General features: G+C 36.9%; 1 protein-coding gene across 1 annotated transcript in view; it reads left to right on the top strand.

Annotated features, from left to right (window-relative positions):
• Window positions 1-2,863: 2,863 nt before the first annotated feature.
• The window catches only part of LOC586142 (serine/threonine-protein phosphatase alpha-2 isoform), a 40,521-nt gene continuing 25,762 nt past the window's right edge, over window positions 2,864-17,622 (top strand). The window contains exon 1 of the mRNA XM_785936.5: window positions 2,864-3,068. Coding sequence (XP_791029.2) covers window positions 3,014-3,068 — 55 coding nt within the window. The 5' untranslated portion in view covers window positions 2,864-3,013. The remainder of the gene's footprint in view (window positions 3,069-17,622) is intronic.

The raw sequence follows: 17,622 nt of genomic DNA, 5'->3' as shown, positions 1-17,622 counted from the left end.
CACTTCTCGCACCTGAAAAGGGACATTCACCTGAGGTGGAAAAAGGCACTATTGAGAATGCAAAAGGGGCATCTGTCGGAGGAAAAGGGGCACCTATCAGATTTTTTAAATGGCATTTATGAAAAGGGAAAGGGGCTCATATAAAAAGAGGAAAAGGGTATACTTATTAAAAAGGAAAAGGGGCACGTTTCAAAATTATAAAGGGGCACTTATCAGAGGTGAAAGGGGCATTTAGAAGAAAGGAAAGAGGCAACTTGGGGGGGGGGGGTCCTGAGAAAGTGGGGGCACCTTGTCCCCGTGCCCCCAAGGGAGCGCCGCCTCTGATCTTGAGGGTTCTCTAGACCGATATCCTTTGGGGAAAACATTCCCAAATCAGCCAGTAGAATTATAGTGGACAAGTTATACTAAAGTTACATTTTGTTTTATGTTGATTGTTGTTTCTTTTTTCGAGTTTGTATATGTTTTGATTTGTTTATTTTCCAGACGCCAGTAGGAAAAAAATGAATGAACAAACCTCAAAGCAAAATACAAATTGGAATAGAAACAAATCAAAACAAAGCAAAGCAAGCAAACCATGTAATTGGCAGTAATAAATAAACTAAATGTGGAATGGTACTGAAACAAAGTGTTGATGCTTGTCAATGTTATCCAAAACTGTATCAAGTTATATCCAGTTAAATCCAATTGTCATTTAAAATATTGTATACTAGAAAAAGATTTGTGTGTTTTGCATTGATGTTATTGTTTGTAGTAGTAGTAGTAGTAGTAGTAGTAGTAGTAGTAGTAGTAGTAGTAGTAGTAGTAGTAGTAGTAGTAGTAGTAGAAGTAATAGTAGAAGTAGTAGTAGAAGTAGTAGAAGTAGTTATACTAGTAGCTTGTTATTATTATAACGAGTATTTAGGCCGGCACCACATTCTAAAAGTACCATATCACTTTCGAAATTACATAATGTGAAGAGAAACAACAAAATACATAGACTCATAAAATAGTTTAATAACGTTTTGTTACTGGGGGAAGAAGTACGTTTTAGGCCTAAGGGATTTTTTGAAAGAGACAATACAGGTTGATTATTTAGGATCCTCACATTTTATATTGTTTAAGTTTATTGTTTTTTGATGTAAATGTTGAACAAATAAACTTCAACTTCAACTTCAATTCTGTGCTGGAAAGTAGGATATGGCGTTTTCGAGGCAGCCACTGTATTATTATTATTATTATTACCACCATCACTATCATCATAAATTTATAGATTGATACGTAGGTTTCAACGCATTGACTGTTCAATCCATTCCAAACTGCCAAAGGACATGGTCTTTTTCCCAGGGTGGATTTGAAAAACAAGCTACATAATTATGTGACTTCTTCGTTTTATCCAGAGAAAAACCTGCATGTACATAAAGACCACTCAAGGGAGACACTGAGTAGAGGTTCCTTTAGTACGCGAGATGATAAACACTATATTCAAGGGATACATGAAATATTTTCTTTGTATATAGGCTAGACAAGTGGTTTTCTATATTGGTGGTCACTCAAGCAGGTTTTATAAATAGAGTGGTATGGGATATATGCCAATTACTTACATTTGTATCAAGAGATGGCCGACATATTTATTTTAAAAAATTACCAATTCCTGAGTGGAAAATCGTCGATAATATTGTTGATTACTAGAAGCATTTGCTATCAAAGAATTTGAGCTACATGTTGTTATACGATAAATGTTGTACATGTATTATTATTTGAGTTATATATACATACATGATATGTATATGTACCAAATGATAAATGATATATATATATATATATATATATATCATTTGGTTGTCCTCGACCGCCCGCTCGTCATTTTCGGGCCGCTCGCATTTTTTATTTTTTTTAACTAATATTTTTTTTTTTTTTATTCATTTTTTTTTTATAATTTATTTTTTTTAAATTTTTTTTATATTTTTAATTTAATTTTTTTTGGGGGAACAATCTTAAATGCCAAACACACCATTTTATGCATTTGCAAGGATCAATTTAAATGCGTCCCGTTGCCAGTTTTGTCTTTTCAGTACCCAATTAGGTATTTATTAAACTTGCCATTTTTATTTTTCTATGTCAAAATGCCGTTCATTCAAACCAGGTTCTGAGCATTCTTAAACTCATTTTAAAGCCCATCTGTACTAGTCTACAGGAGGGATTAGACCACCCTTCAAGGTCACTGGACAGGTGGTTATCTCATCAAATCAGCTCTCAGTTAATATAAGATAAAGAGGATCATGGGGGACCAATGGTCACCGATTGGGCATTGTTTGCTACATAGAGGGCGCAAGTAGCTATAGTACAATGGAGATTTAAAAGGTGCTGTATTTCAAAGCCCAAAATACTTTCTGTGTTGGTCTTGATATTCATTGTACATTAAACTAGTCTTTTACCATATTTAAGTGTTTTATAGACTGTGTTTGTTTAAATGCTTGACAATCCCAATGATTTTTTTTTTTTTATGGAAAAAAAAATATTTAAAAAAAAAAAAATGGGGGGGGGGGGGAAGAAAAAAGAAAAGACACACAAAAAATGAAGTTAAAAAAAAAAAAAATAGATAAAAAAAAAAACATCCGCCCGCCCGCCCCTGGCCCCTACTCCAGAAAAGCAATCGAGGACAACCAAACAATTTTTTTTTTTGGCCTAACTGACGTCCAACTCAAGTTTTGTGATTTCAGTATCATGAGCGCCGGGCACGTTTCAGATATGTAACATCTTTCAGACGATTAGCAATTTGTTTTTTGAGAGAGAAAACGACATTTTCAATATATTCGCTGCTAGCCTCGATCCCTTGCGTTGTTGCAGTTCAAATGCGCATACACTTTGCGCAGGTATCGCTAATATGCTATCGTCAACCGCCGAGTGACGAAATTGAAGGAGGGGAAAGAGCTGCCACTGTACTTATTTAAGATTTAAATCCACTTCATTCACAATCATCCTGTCATTCTGTAACAAACCACCGACTCAAAAACAGTTTGGATACATTTAACTAATGGCTGAGGTGGAAAGATTGAACGTAGATAATATAATAGCACGATTATTAGAAGGTAAGTACTAGCTTTTTTTTGGTTGAACCCGCTATCCGATTCGTTACCGGGGAGCCGATGTCGATCGTTCATGTAGTGAATGAGATCTGGGAGGGAGCGGGTTGTACCGGTACTCTCTACTTTTTCAAATGAAGATCAGAATAAATAAGGAAATACACATAGAAAGCGGTTGCCTCTTTTATTTTGTCACATTTACGATTGTCGCAATATTACACAAGTCATAGATTGACTATTTCTTTTTAAGTTTTAGTGTAACTAAGATTAATCATGTAACGAACTGAGTGTTGTGAGTGTGACTGAGTCTGACTCTGAGCCGTCGACCCGTCTAGTGTAGAGTTGGACGTTGTGTGGGCAACCATACCATCGGCCATCTGACCATGTAGTTACGGGCTAGGTGATTTATGAAATAACTTGGTATGCATTTGCTTATGTGGAGAGCCATGGAAGTAAAAACACGAATGTTAATGTAATGACACATTCCCCCACACACGAAGAACCTTGCGAATTACTGTTTCTGCATTTGCTGGAGGAGTGTCTCTTCCTTTGACTTGAGTTTGAGTCGTGCAACACACGTTATTAGAAATCAGTGAAGAATTTGATTTAAAAATGTGGAATTTTTTAACCAGATTAATATATCTATTTAGAGCTTTGCTTACCTTTGACGTGCTCAGGAGGAGTCTTCTTCTTCTTCTTCAAGATAATCTGCCTCCTTCAATACTGAAGATTCTTGCAGATGCCGTATAGACTACTCGGCCTGATTGGGGTGTGCAGGTGGACCATTACACCGGGGTTTCCCCCTACTCTTATACGAAAAGTGCAATGGGTTCTTAACGTGCAAGGGTGGTGACTCTCCTGTACGCGGGGCCTCCATTTAACGTCCTATCCGAGGGACGGAGTGTTTTCCACTTGACATAACCTGCGTCTATGAACAAGGGAAGGGGCACGTTAACACACAACGCAGACTTCAGTCATCCGCCTCGGTGGGAGTCGAACCCGGGATCTTTGGTTCGACAGGCAGACGCTTTACCGACTGAGCCAACTCGCCTCCGAGTCGGGCTGCATTGTAACTCGGCTTGAAGACAACTCGACCCAGCTGCACAAACGTTTGTTTAATGTTACATGTAGACTCTAGGGTAAAAATAAAATGACAAAAACTGACCGTTTTTGCAGCTGGGCCGAGTTAGCCCGGATTCGTTCAGCATTGGCTAACCCCGTATTAAGTTGGGGCTTTGATGAGACCTGAAGATCGAAGCAGCACCTTCGCACCTTTGATTGGTATCGACAAAAAGTATCGGTTCAAACATGGACATTTACTATGATTACAGTTCTTGCATCATTATTAGGGTGTCTGATCGCGCACCCGATGTTGTGTCCTAAAATTCTTCCCATAGAGATTGCACGCATCCCTATGCAGTCTACGTGCATTGCGCGACCATGCAAAATTGGTCAATTTTTTTTTTTCTAATAGAGATTCTTTGTGATCCTGAAGGTGATACTCAATAAATGAGGTGTCATATGAAAGAGCAGGTGAATCCCCATATCTCCAAAGGGGCTGCATCTCGGATTTTTAAAAATATCTTTGTCAAAACAGTGATTTAAACATTGTGTCCTGGCTATTTAAACTCTGGGGTTTGACACTTTTGAGATATGCAGCCCCGATCGATAAGTAGTCCCAGTCCTGAGGAATATATCTATCGGTAAGCGCTTATTTTTTCGCTAGCCCCCAGGGATCACAAAGAATTGCAGTTTAAAAATACCCTTCCCCCTATTTGTTGGATCAGCTAATTAGGGAGGCGTGCGCTCCGCTCAGTCCAAACCATGGTTACATCGCGTAACATCTCCCCGTACGAACGAAACTTGAATGAAAGTATGGCTAGCCATTCGCGCAAAAATACCCGTAAGTGAATACACGTTATAGTCAATGGCAATATCGCGGAGACAACGTGGCTCAAGCTGCAAGTCGCGCATTCAGCTTAGCAACATGCGTACGATATGCATATGCTTGCACATCGCGCGATACAGCTGTTTGGCTAAATTTAGCAAAACAACATAACTCTGCGTGTACGTCTTTTTCGTCGATTCTGACCAAATCGATATGAATATTGCAGCGTGTTGGAGGGGCTGTATCTTTTGATAGAAACATCGGTGAGACTTGAAATTTGAATTGTATTATTCTGATTACATTTTATTCAAATATCAAACAAAAATGTTGAAAAACGATCCCAAATTGAAAATTGAAGAATCGTTCAGACACCCTATCATTATTAATGCATTAAAACTGAGTTATTTAACAGGATGATGCTTTATTTTGAATGGGTAATTAATGGGTAAATATAAAGCTAGGGCGTCTGAATGATTTTTCAATTTTCCTTTGGGATCGTTATTCACCATTATGGTTAGATAATTGAAAAAAACGTTTTATCAGAATAGCACATGAAATTTCAAGACCTAGATGTCTAGGCATTATTCATCCAATTTTTGTTGGAATCAACGAAAAAGACATGCATATACATGCAGAGTTGTTTTGTTTTGCCACCACCATACCACAGGAGCAGTATCCAAGGTCCGTCTCCGAAAACTCACGCAATTTTACTTCGAGTTGCAGTTGAAGGCGCCGATTTAATAATAATAATAACAGTAAACAATGCTGTTTTAAAAACCAAAGATGGCAGAATAATCATTTTCCTCCGAGTCCAAACAGAAATCCGGACATTTGGTCCCAGTTTCTGAGTGTTGAGTTTGACAATGATTGAGCTGGGAAACATTTTTACCGGCGGTACCATGCCAGCGGTTGGCGCTCTCCCTGGCACAGGTAAGCGTCAGCCTGGACAGTGCCAGGTGACCGGGAGTTTTTTTTTAATTTTTTATTTGCAGCCGAATATTCAAGTACAAGAAATCGTACTCGAGTAGTTGTCAACAGTGCAGGTACTCAAGCATTTGACTACTCGTCGCAGCCCTAATTCGAAATTAACTTATGTTCCAAATTTAAAGTAAAAGTTTTTTTTTTGCAACTTCACCTAGCAGTAGCACTCTGCTGGCCCGCCTGCCGGCTGATGCTCACCCGTACCTAATAGAGCACCGTCATGGTCCAAGCTCACTCAGTCACACATGGGATTTCGACTCAACAATCAGAAACTTAAAAACTAAAATAGCCTACATGTATGTCCGAATTTCTGTTTGGACTCAAAGGAAAATGTGTCTGTCATCTTTAGTTTTAAAAACAACATTGTATTAGTTACTATCATTTGTGACAAGTTCACGAGCACAAATCGGTGCCTTCAATTTTGCTCGCCTTGTAGCAAAATGAAGGTTTTCTAACGTACTACGATCTGCTAAAAAGCAGAAAAGCAAAAAAAAAAATAAGGGTGCGTCTTATACACAGAGATTTACGGTAGCCCCCGAAAATTCCCCAAAGAAGTCTTATGGTTACTAATACTAATGTATGCACATTCATTTTTAACAAAGTCTGTTCTATTTGCGGGTTCAGTAATGACATCATGGTAAGCGTGCAATGCTGAGGTCACTGTGGAGGTGATTGTTATCACAGTGACTCACTGATGTATGCAGGAAAACACTGTCCATTTTGGGGTAGTTGGTATCAAAAGACTTCCGTAGATGCTATGATATCAGTCTGTATGTGGGGGTTGTACATGTACGTGTAGTAGTGGTACTGTTGGTATAGACAAGTACTGTATGTTTTTCATCTAATAGTATCCATGACTATACATCGGCAATATGTGCAATGGACATGAATGAAGCTCCAGACATGATAAAAAAACATGTGTTGTGTTTGGTTAAAAAACACATATTGATTAAATAAAAGACCTCCACCCCTCTTTTATCTTTGTCACTAATTTTATTTTGGATACATGTAAATTATATGGAGAGATTAGATTAAATAGAAGAAACAGTTTAAACTATACATTGAATAATAATTATTAACTTTTTCCCCCTTCTATTTTGGTGATTAAATTTGGATGCACCATTATCAGAAAGCAGAGAAAATGTTTAGCCTGTAGACCTGCGACTGAGTGTACATTGAATAAAAATGATTCTATCCTTTTCCTGAATTGTAATTCAGGATTTTTATTCAAATTATCAACCATGTTATTTATGTAGTGTTCTTTTTTTGTATTGTAGTGTATAAATAATGTAAGATATTTTAGTTTCCTTAACCCCAGTTTCGACAATTTATTAAAGTTCAACACTTCTCTAATTAAATTATATAAATCCTAAACAAATAATCAATGAGAATGGATTAATTTTCTCATCAATCAGCTCATATTTAGCTGTTTCATCTTGCGTCATCTTTGTAGAAGTGTGAGATTCAGGCCTGGTGAGATTCAATAAAATGACCAATTACAACAAAGTGCGACACATTGCATCAGCTTGTGGAAAAGTGGGTACCGGTAATTCTTTACTGCTCTACTCCCTGGTACAGCAATCCTGTTACTGTACATGTAGTATGTGTACTGTTTCACTTTGTATACGTACATTCATGTACATGATGCTTGCCTTGTGGATGCATAGCTTGATTAGCTTCTATGCACAATTAAAAAGATTACCTTATTAATAGTACATGTACCTACATGTAATATGAATGTACATGTACACTGTATGCTAGCACTGTACATATAGATTGTAGACCATGACTTAGAATTTACGCATATATTAATATATGCAAAAAAAAATATATGTTGTGTACCGGTACATGTAGTCAGGATTTCAATCCTGCTGAAATCAAACAGCCGCATATGATTAGTACAATGCTCATTTTGTTTACATGGCATTAGTGCATGAGTACTGTGGTTCATTAAATTCACTAGCTTAGTTCAGATCTATTATGTAAATTATAAACTGACCATATATCCAATGCATATTTATCAGCTTCATTAATTATCTCAACCTTGGTGCCTTGAATTGTGACCTCCGTTATTGCATCATTACCAGAGCCTAATTACAGGTACACATCATGTAGTCACACCATGTATAAAAGGATGATAGGTTGTTCAAAGTTTGTTCGTTATCAAAAAGAGGATAAACAACTATTGATGATTCAGTTACTCGCCTGATATTTGATAAGAGTGTGTGTTTTCAGCATTCAAATTAACAGGTGACAGGCAAAGGCTTTAAAGGGATCGTTTAACAATAAGGATATATTGACTGCTTTGAGAGGCATAGTGGTTTCTATAGGGTCAAGGGAAACTCACAACCTGCTATGACCCCGCGGCGCAAGCGCCTTGGGGTCATAGCAGGTTGTGAGTTTCCCGAGACCCTATAGAAACAACTATGCCTCGAATATTAAAAGCAGTCAATATATATTTTATATACCGAAAAAAAGGAAAATGTTGACTCACCCATTTAGGTTTCCATCTCTTTGAAGTCATGAATATTAACACCAACAATAACTTGTGTACAGTATGAAATCCAACAAGACTAGTACACAAAATGGCGATCGGTCGTCTGCGCTGCGTGGATTGGTAGATTCGTCGCCTGAATGCAGCGACCAAAATCGAATTGCACTCAAACACCGTTAACGGTATTGCGCATCGGTCATCGCACAAAAGAAACTTATACGGTAACACGTAAACCAAAATGGGGATCGCAGCAAAATGACGTCACGTTTCACAGCCATGGAAAAAGTGCTATGAAAAATGGATATAAACCGGTAGAGCCGGGAAAAATGACTATGAATTTCAATTAGCGGGCATGGTTAAGAACATGACTGCATTTTCAACCAATCAGAAGACAGGATTAGTAAAGAATCTTAAAATGAGGTATATAATGTTAAATATGGGATACACGGCCCTACGTGTTATCAGTGTCTGTGATATGGTGTAATATTGAAGCCCTAACAAAATTGCACTTCAAAATGATCAAGAAGTGCCTCAAAAAAGTTAAAATCTTTGAGTGACCGGTTTTACCATACTCGTTTTCCCCAATAGACTGTAGTGTTATGAAAACCGTAATCATAAATATCTTGATAATCAGACAGGTGATCGGCTTGTAAAAGTCATGAGGTTCCTGACTGACCTAAACTCCTAAAGGTTTATAATTATCATTGCATCATGAGCTAAATCCAGATTTTTATTTCAGAATCTGAGACAAAGTTACCGGATCCCTTTAAGCGATGGTTACAAAAAGTCGACAAAACATCAGCTGTAGCAATCTTATACACAAGGAAATGGGGGGATTAAATCATAATTTTTGGTGGGGAAGGTTAGAAAAGCTTGTCATAATGAGGGGTAAAATGATCTGATTGACCCTTCTCACCACATTGGGTAATTTTTATCCAATCATTGTCAGCAAATGAGATTTGAAGAGTCTATTCTATGTAAAAATGTTGATTAGTGCCTGAAAAGTGGTCAAATTGACCCCTATCAAGAACTGTACGGTCATTCCTGTCACTTGAAATTCCTTCACTATCTTACAAAAGTGCCCTAAAATGTATATCTTATTGCAGTGTGATAGCCACATTCCCTCAAGGACCATATCAACAGAATTTTGTTGAATTAAAAAAAAATATGTACACCCTGTACTTGTTGGCGTGAACTTCACAAGTCTAAAATCTGCAAATGCCTTGAACTCTCGTGAATATTACCAAGGTTCATCTGTCGTCCGTCCTTTGACATTCTTTGTGTCTGTGTACTTGTGTTTGTTTTCAGTATCCAACACATGTACACTTGAACTGCCTGCAATAATCCCCAAGTCATGTGCCAAGGAGTTATCTGTCATCATCGCATGTCATGAGATGAATTAAATTGTGGCATGTGAGAAGCCCCCATCATATTACAAACAAACCTGCTTTCCATTCATTACTGGTGACTGACATGTATGACAGAAAAATGATATGTGTCTTTCTTTGGTGGCATCCCTTGTTGTTCAAAAAGGTCAGACGGTTTCTTGAAGCAATTATCTAGATACAGTTCAAAATTTGGGCTTAGTTCAAAATTTTATTCTAACAGGACATACACTGTAATTATTCCTTTTTTGAGCGGGAAATTTTTGATGATTAAGAAGAAACCATTTACTCTTTTTTGTAAACTAATGATTATTTATTTGAAGGGAAGGAATATTACACAAGAGAAGAAAATTATATGAAAACATATATAATAGTCTGGATGTATATGTAGCACTTAATAAAAAATAGTGTCTCTAAGCGCTTTACAGATATTAATCAAATAATAATAGGATTCATTCAAGCACAGTGAGAGCATATGGCTATTACTATACAAAGGCTTTCGTCTTCCTACCAGGTCCCCATTTATCTGCTGGGTATGGAGTGGCAAAATGTAAAGTAATGCCTTGCCAAAGGACATTAGTGCCATGTCGGGGATCGAACTCACAACTGTTGAATTTCAAGTCAAATGCTTAAACCACCCAAGTACGACACCTCTTTATACATATGTACTAATGAGAACCGAGGATTAGGGTAGGATACCAGGGCAGTGTTGGGAATGATTGAATTATTGAGATACCTTGTCAGTAACAAAGCACCAAGACCCAGATTGAAATTCATATATTCATGCAGTTTCCTATTGATGGATCTTCTTGGAAATGCTTTCAAAGAAAATAATGAATGGATATTTTCTCCTTATTCACAAGATATTTGGTTAGATTATAGGTTCAACTGTTTCAAACAGTTGAGTACTTTCTTTTGTAAAGCACCATTTGATATTTCAAACAAACGAACAAATTCTTTAACACACAAGTCTAAGAAAATTATTTTAATCACTTACCGGTATTTGAAAAATAAAAAGAGGGCAGTTTAAATCACGATTTAAATCACCCCAACTTTGTCTGGCACTTCATTGTGTAAGATTCCTTCAAGACGTAGGCCTACATGTACCCTGGTTACCTTTGGTATTTACATCTTGCAGAGGATCCCCCCTTTGTGGCTCTATCACATGCCTCGGCAGAATCAATATGCATAGAGGAAGAAGGAGAGAGAGAAGATTGAGGAAAATGGGGAAGCTGCATGAAAAAAAAAACCCAGCAGACGTTAGGCTGTGGTGTCTGGAAAAAAAAAAGAGATCTTTTGCAAGCGAGGGATATGCCTGCATGATTATGCGAGGTTTGAGATTCGTGTGCACTGTGCAGGCCCCACTTGTGCAAGAAAAACTCGATGGAAAAAGAGGATGATTACCGGCAATGTCTATTCAGGGAGCATTTGATTACAAGCTTGGTCTGTCAGGCTCAATCTGTCACGGTCATGTAAAATGGGCCTTGGTGATCCTTTCGCGTTACGTACCCCTCTATGAAATAGCCAATAGTTTTTCAATTAGGAATGACCATGAAAATTAATGGAAGAGGGAGAGATGGTTTACATGCGGAGACTGGTTCTATTTTTTTTGTATAGACTACCTTTATCTTCTAGATGTTAATCAAAGATGCCTTCTACATTTTCAATCTTTGTTATTTCTATTCTCTCTAAAAGTACAGTACATTTTTTTTAAAGATCAGTTTGATGTTTAATAGCTATATGCGGTGTACATGTATTGTAAGTCATGTCTTACTATATTATGATGATGTCAATGTTGATCTTTTAGGTATTCTACTTGGATGTGTACATCAGTGACAAAATATTGAATGGTTGGAGAGTAGCGCAATTCATTTCTAGAAGGAAAAAAAGAAAGAAGAGAACTCAAAGATTTACCCTCAAGTGAAAATATGTCTGTTTCCCCTTCTTTTTGCATTGAAAACACTGGAATGTTGAAATAAGCAATGTACGTGTAGGCTATAAACTTCACCACACCTAGCAATCTATACAAACTATGTAGTTTCCTTAGAAAAATAATGCTCTGCAGCTCCCCACCATTAGCAGCTTGATTTGTACCGCTACAAGGTTTTTCTCCATTGTTGGAGAGCGTCAATTGTCATGTTCGTTGCTTCTCTGGAGAGGAGGATAGAGCAAGATAAGAAAATACATGTAAGCATCCCCATGGTGATGGTGTCGTCAGTTCCAAGTTTACACTCAGTCTGAACTGAAGAATATGCAAGGAATGTTGGTGGGGACTGGGAAGACTCTTTATTTTCTCCGCATGTACATGTACATGTACATGACATTGGGGGCTGACTAGTTTGTTGTTATTGTGCAGTAAACGTGTTGATGGTGGCTCTCTACAATGTTTCATTGTTATGGTTTGGTATGGATCAAGTACATGTACATGTACATTGTACCTGTACTACTCACGTGATCCACACATATAATTGAACTACCTTTGCATTAAAATCTGCCAAAACAGAAACAAAAATGTAAGAATTTGTTTTCTTGCCAAACTAGCAAGTTCACATCAAAATCTATTTTATTAAAAAATGAAGAAGATACAAATATATTTCTGGTCCAAACCACCACAACATGGCCATTCATGAATGAATAGACAGCAATAGGAAGGCAAGAGTTTTATTGGAAATAAGAAGTTGCCACCAGAGAATAGTCACTAAATAGTAATATCGTAACACAATCTGCGTCCATCAGGAAATACTGCATACTTTTCATTTCTATTTTCTTGCATCATTCCCTGTATATTCCCAGTATTTGCTTTGTTCCCCATGCTAAATTATTTTAAAAAATATCGGAAAGAAACTGTTTTCAGCTTGATTGAGATGACATTTTTTTATAGATGTTTTTGTTAATTGTACAGTTGCAAGTCAGGTAATATGTATTAAAAAAAAAAACCTTTTATAAAATCCATTTTCTTTGATAAATCTGAGAAAGTGACATCTCCCAAATGAGACAGCTCTCTGAGCATTATCAAGCTCCCCTAAGTGGAAGATGTGCACGGAACTTTGTCTGCTAAAACACTTTCCATCGCGTCGTTTCAGATAAATTGCGTGGTTAGCATGCAAATTGAAATTGTGTAATGTGATATGATTCTGAGAGCGTGTGCCCCTCTTGGGTTCGTAGGCCAGCTTTCCGAGAGCCTATTCAGACAGGAGGAAATTTATATGAAACGTACAAAGAAACGTATAAAGAAACTACTTTTGAAGAGGTCAGTTGACATGACAGCTGGCAAATCATGCTCGTGAAAAGCCCTCCCAGTTTTTCAGTTTCCATAATTAAGATACCATGTTCCGATGAGAAAGGGACCCTGATTGACTGATTCGTTTAAAATAGTGCTCAAACATGCATTCAGACTAGAAACAGTTAATTGCTTTTCGTAAAGCTGTATCTTGTAGTGATACAATATATCTTGGTAGACTGAAAGGGGGGGGGGGGGGAGCTGATGGAGATGTGACATACACAATTGTGTGGCCTCTAGAAGGCATCTGATCTGTGTATGTAAGTGGCATGCATAAAACATGAGTAGGAAGCTTGTTTCTAATTCTAGACAGAATTTTTTCTGGCTCTAATTTTCTATTTCAATCCAAGGTTAGGGACATGGTCACAAGGATGCAGATCTATGTCCAAATTTGTGTCTCCTTCAGGACAACCTGTAGACGAGTCGTTATTTGATTTCAGTGATGTTGTAGTTTTAATACATTCTCTTCTCCCTGATTTTTATTAATATGTATTTTATAACTTAACTCAAGGTTTTGACTAATTATGGCCTATGTTAAGCAAAATATTTGAATTGATATGTGTAAGTTGACTTAAATTCCAACTTATGAATTACACTTAGAAACAGATATATTTCAATTAAAAGAACTGACAAAACAATGATAAGTGCTTGTACATTAGATCAGATGAAAGTTGATTCTTAAAAATTATAGTATCTCACATACCGGTAATGCTGATTTTAAAACAAACAGGTTCTTATAGGGATGAAAGCCAAGTCATTTCTTTTTCTTCTTTTGCATTAAAACACTTGTATACTTTACAGTATATAGGATGCTAAATATAATCCAGTTTAAAACATGGGTAATTAATTATATTAAATGTATTTTAAAGGTAGTGAGAAGCCATGATCTACATTATTTATGGCTATGAGTTATGTACACTCAGTCTATATTGGTCTCATGGTCTGTGATTTGTTGTTATCAATGCATGAATGTCATGCCCAGAAGTAAATCAAGCCAACGGTCCTAATATCCGTGAAATGTAGGGCAAAGCACCAATTAGATTTTACCTTTGCATCCCTAGGATTCACTTGAAATGGCTTCATGCAATGAAACGCCCACAACCATAGGAGGTCAAGAAGTGCCATTTCATCTGCATAGTCACGTACATACATGTATATCATGCAGTACTTCAATATTTTCAATCTTGGTGTGTGAAAGCTAATTAAATTTCTTTCCTTTTGGTCTTGATGATACAATTAATCTTTTCCTTGAGGCTAAGTTTCTACCCATTATTTGTTGGGGAAGGGGGGGGGGGAGGGGTCCCCATTGAACTTTTTAAAGTCTGCATTTGCATAAGTCCTACGTATTTAACAAAATAAAGGGGGTCCAGATTTAGATTTTGGGCACCTAAGGGTCCCGAGCAACTGTTAGTAGGGAGCCCTGCAGTATGCAGTCACAAATTCTTGATAGTTTGAATAGTCTTACAAAATGATATTCAGCCAATTTTCATGATTTTATTCAATGGTTGAAATATAATAAAATCAACTTTACATGTACAGGTAGTCTTCTCAGGAGGGTGAAAGAAATGCATTGTAGCATTTTGATTTTCTTACGGCTCTCCCAATTTTAGTAAATTAATATCATGAGCACTCAATACCAGAAGTTGTTTCCACTGTTACTTCCAAAAGAAATGCATGTAGGCAACATAAACAGCATTCAAGTAAGCAACCAGACTCCCTCACCCCTTGAACAGGTCAGCTCTGACTTACTCTTCTATGGTACTAACCGGTACATGTACATTGGACTTTATGATATTGATACAAATCTGTCTGTGCTATTTATCTTTCTTTACTCACCAATTTTCTTATCAAAATATTTGGACAATCTTCATATGATCCTGCTTCTTCTACCATAATTAACTGTGTATAAACCGCACCTTTTTGCCGCCGAAAAAAATTTAAAGTCGGGGGTGCGTTTTATACACGGTACACCAAAAAAAAAAAAAAAATGCCTGGCAATGTCTCCCAGCTAAGTAATCAGTGTGTTGACTTCACCACTAGGAAACTAGAACAACACTCAAATTTGTCTGTCATCTTGGTTTGAATGTAATCTTTCTGATAGATCTCAATATGTAGTTTATAATAATACACGGTGTACCACAAGGTTCTATCCTAGGTCCTCTACTGTTTTTTTTATTTACATTTATGATCTTACACATTCAGCTGCACCTCCCAGTTAAATGTATGGCCTTCCCGCATAGGTTTTTTTAACACAGACCTGGCTTGCTGCAGACAGAGTCAGCAAAAAAAAAAAGTTTATTTTTTAATTTTTTTTAGGGCGAAAAAGAGGGGTGCGGTTAATACACAAGGGCGGTTTATACAATGTTAATTACGGTACATGTACAGTGTACATGTATTGTCCTGGAGCCTGGAGGTTGTTTATAAGGGCAAATATCCAGGAAATAAGTGTACATGTTGGTAAATGTTATCCTGTTACCACTGTGACTAAACCAAGTTTAAAAAAAAAAAAATCATGATCAGGAAGTCCACTCCTTTTATATTCTACAAGAATCCCTAAAAATGTCCCAAGCAACAATTCACCAGAATAACAAGTGTAGTTAACATTTTTTTAAGGTGTACAAACAGATTCATTTTCCTGTAAAGCATGCTTGGAATAAAAACAGTGACCTTAGTTTTTAGTGTGGTGATGCAATTGAAACTAAAACCTACTTGACCGGGACCCTGTGGAAGGATAGGCATTCTCAGAATCTGCAATACAATAATAATAGGAAATGACAGGCGAAATGTTTACAAATTTCAAGTACATTTTTATCCATGCCTGTTCATGTACATGTACATACAAATACAACCTGGCTGGGGAGGACTTGCGGAGAAATTATCCAAATTTGTTCACTCACAATTTTGCCTAAAAAATAACATGCTCTTTTACAAATACATACGCATGTACAAGCCTGGTATTGATGAAATATTTCATTCCATTACATTGATCTTGGTTGCAATACCACTCCGACTTTAATAGCTCACAGAAACAAAAAGACAACAATTCATTACATAAGCAGTCTCATCCAGTTTTATTCAAGAATCCTTCAAAAATTTCCAAACAAGAAGAACAAGTACTTGTAAGAAATACTACAAATACATTCATTTATCTTCCTGTAAAACTTATTTAGAATGAAAACAGTTACCTTATTCATTAGTGTTTCAATGATATTGAGAAAAAAAACTACAAAACCCTCTCGACCCGGAGGAAGGACATGCTTTATCAGACTCTTCAAAAACAATACTAGGAAAACACAGGCACTATACCGATATCTACAACAATTCAAGTAGATTTTGTTCATGCATGTCAATGTGGCAGTACCGGTACACATTGTTTACATTGTACATGTACCTTGCTCTGGAAGGTTTTTTTTCCCCTCTTCATCCAAGTTAATACAATGCCTTGCAAATAGAATTTTGCAATATTTTTAACTCATAATCTTGCCTATCACTGTCTGTACTATTTACTTGGAAGAAAATTCTGAAAATAACTTTTAGGTCATGTACATATTTTGCATTGATATGACATTGATCTCGGTTGTACTTAATACTGAACATGTAGTGTAAACATTCATGACAATTTTAATTTCTTTCAGGAACAAGAATATTTGATCTCCCTCTCTTTCCTTTTGTTTCTCTCCTTCTCTTCTGCTTTTTATTTGTATGTAAAAATTACAAGGGTTACATAAATACCAACATTTGTAACATACGCTGTGTATTATGTGTATGTGTATCTCCTTGGCAGATCAAACGCTTTCAGTTGTGAATTGGAAAGCAGTAACAATCCACCATTTCAAGCAACCCCACAAGTGCCGGTAGTGTGGTACTCTTACATGTAGCCTGCCCTGCATGTATGTATGCACATTGCCACACATACATACAAACACATTCCTATTGCACGCACATCATTGGAAGAGGGCATGAGGAAGCAACTAGGCTCTCTATCTATAGCCCAATGCATCTACGCACAGACGGGAGAGTAATTATATGCATGCATGCATGCACTTGTCAAGTGGTAGAGAAATTGCTGCCAGGTATAAGGGATAGCACTGAGGCTGCTTGTGGATTTTCCACCGGTTGGTTGTATTCTTTGAAGCCTGGGATCTATGAGGAACGTTCAAGTCGACAGAATAACAATGAGTCATTCAACAAATTATAAAGAAAGGGCTTTCATATTTTGAAAGGGTATCCATAGACATGATATGGCATTGATTAATTACGGTAGTCATAATGACTGTTTGGAAGCATATTTTGTCTTGCAAATTTGTATCAATAATAAGACAATAATCACAATATGTACATGTACATGGTGACTGTAGTGCAGTGATACAGCAACCGATACATGTGTGTACATGTACATGAATATGTTCACGTACATGTATGTAAAAAATGTTAATCAATGTACCTCAAGATATGCATGTATTTATTTATTTATTTATTTTGTTTTATTTACCCAGGGTAACCCCATCTGCGAGTAAAACACTGTTATACTC

The sequence above is a fragment of the Strongylocentrotus purpuratus genome, unplaced genomic scaffold (genome assembly GCF_000002235.5).
Source record: "Strongylocentrotus purpuratus isolate Spur 01 unplaced genomic scaffold, Spur_5.0 spur5_scaffold_2, whole genome shotgun sequence".
In the NCBI taxonomy this organism is placed as follows: Eukaryota; Metazoa; Echinodermata; class Echinoidea; order Camarodonta; family Strongylocentrotidae; genus Strongylocentrotus; species Strongylocentrotus purpuratus.
The sequence above is the reverse complement of the archived record's forward strand: the minus strand, read 5'-3'. Positions and strand labels throughout refer to the sequence as shown.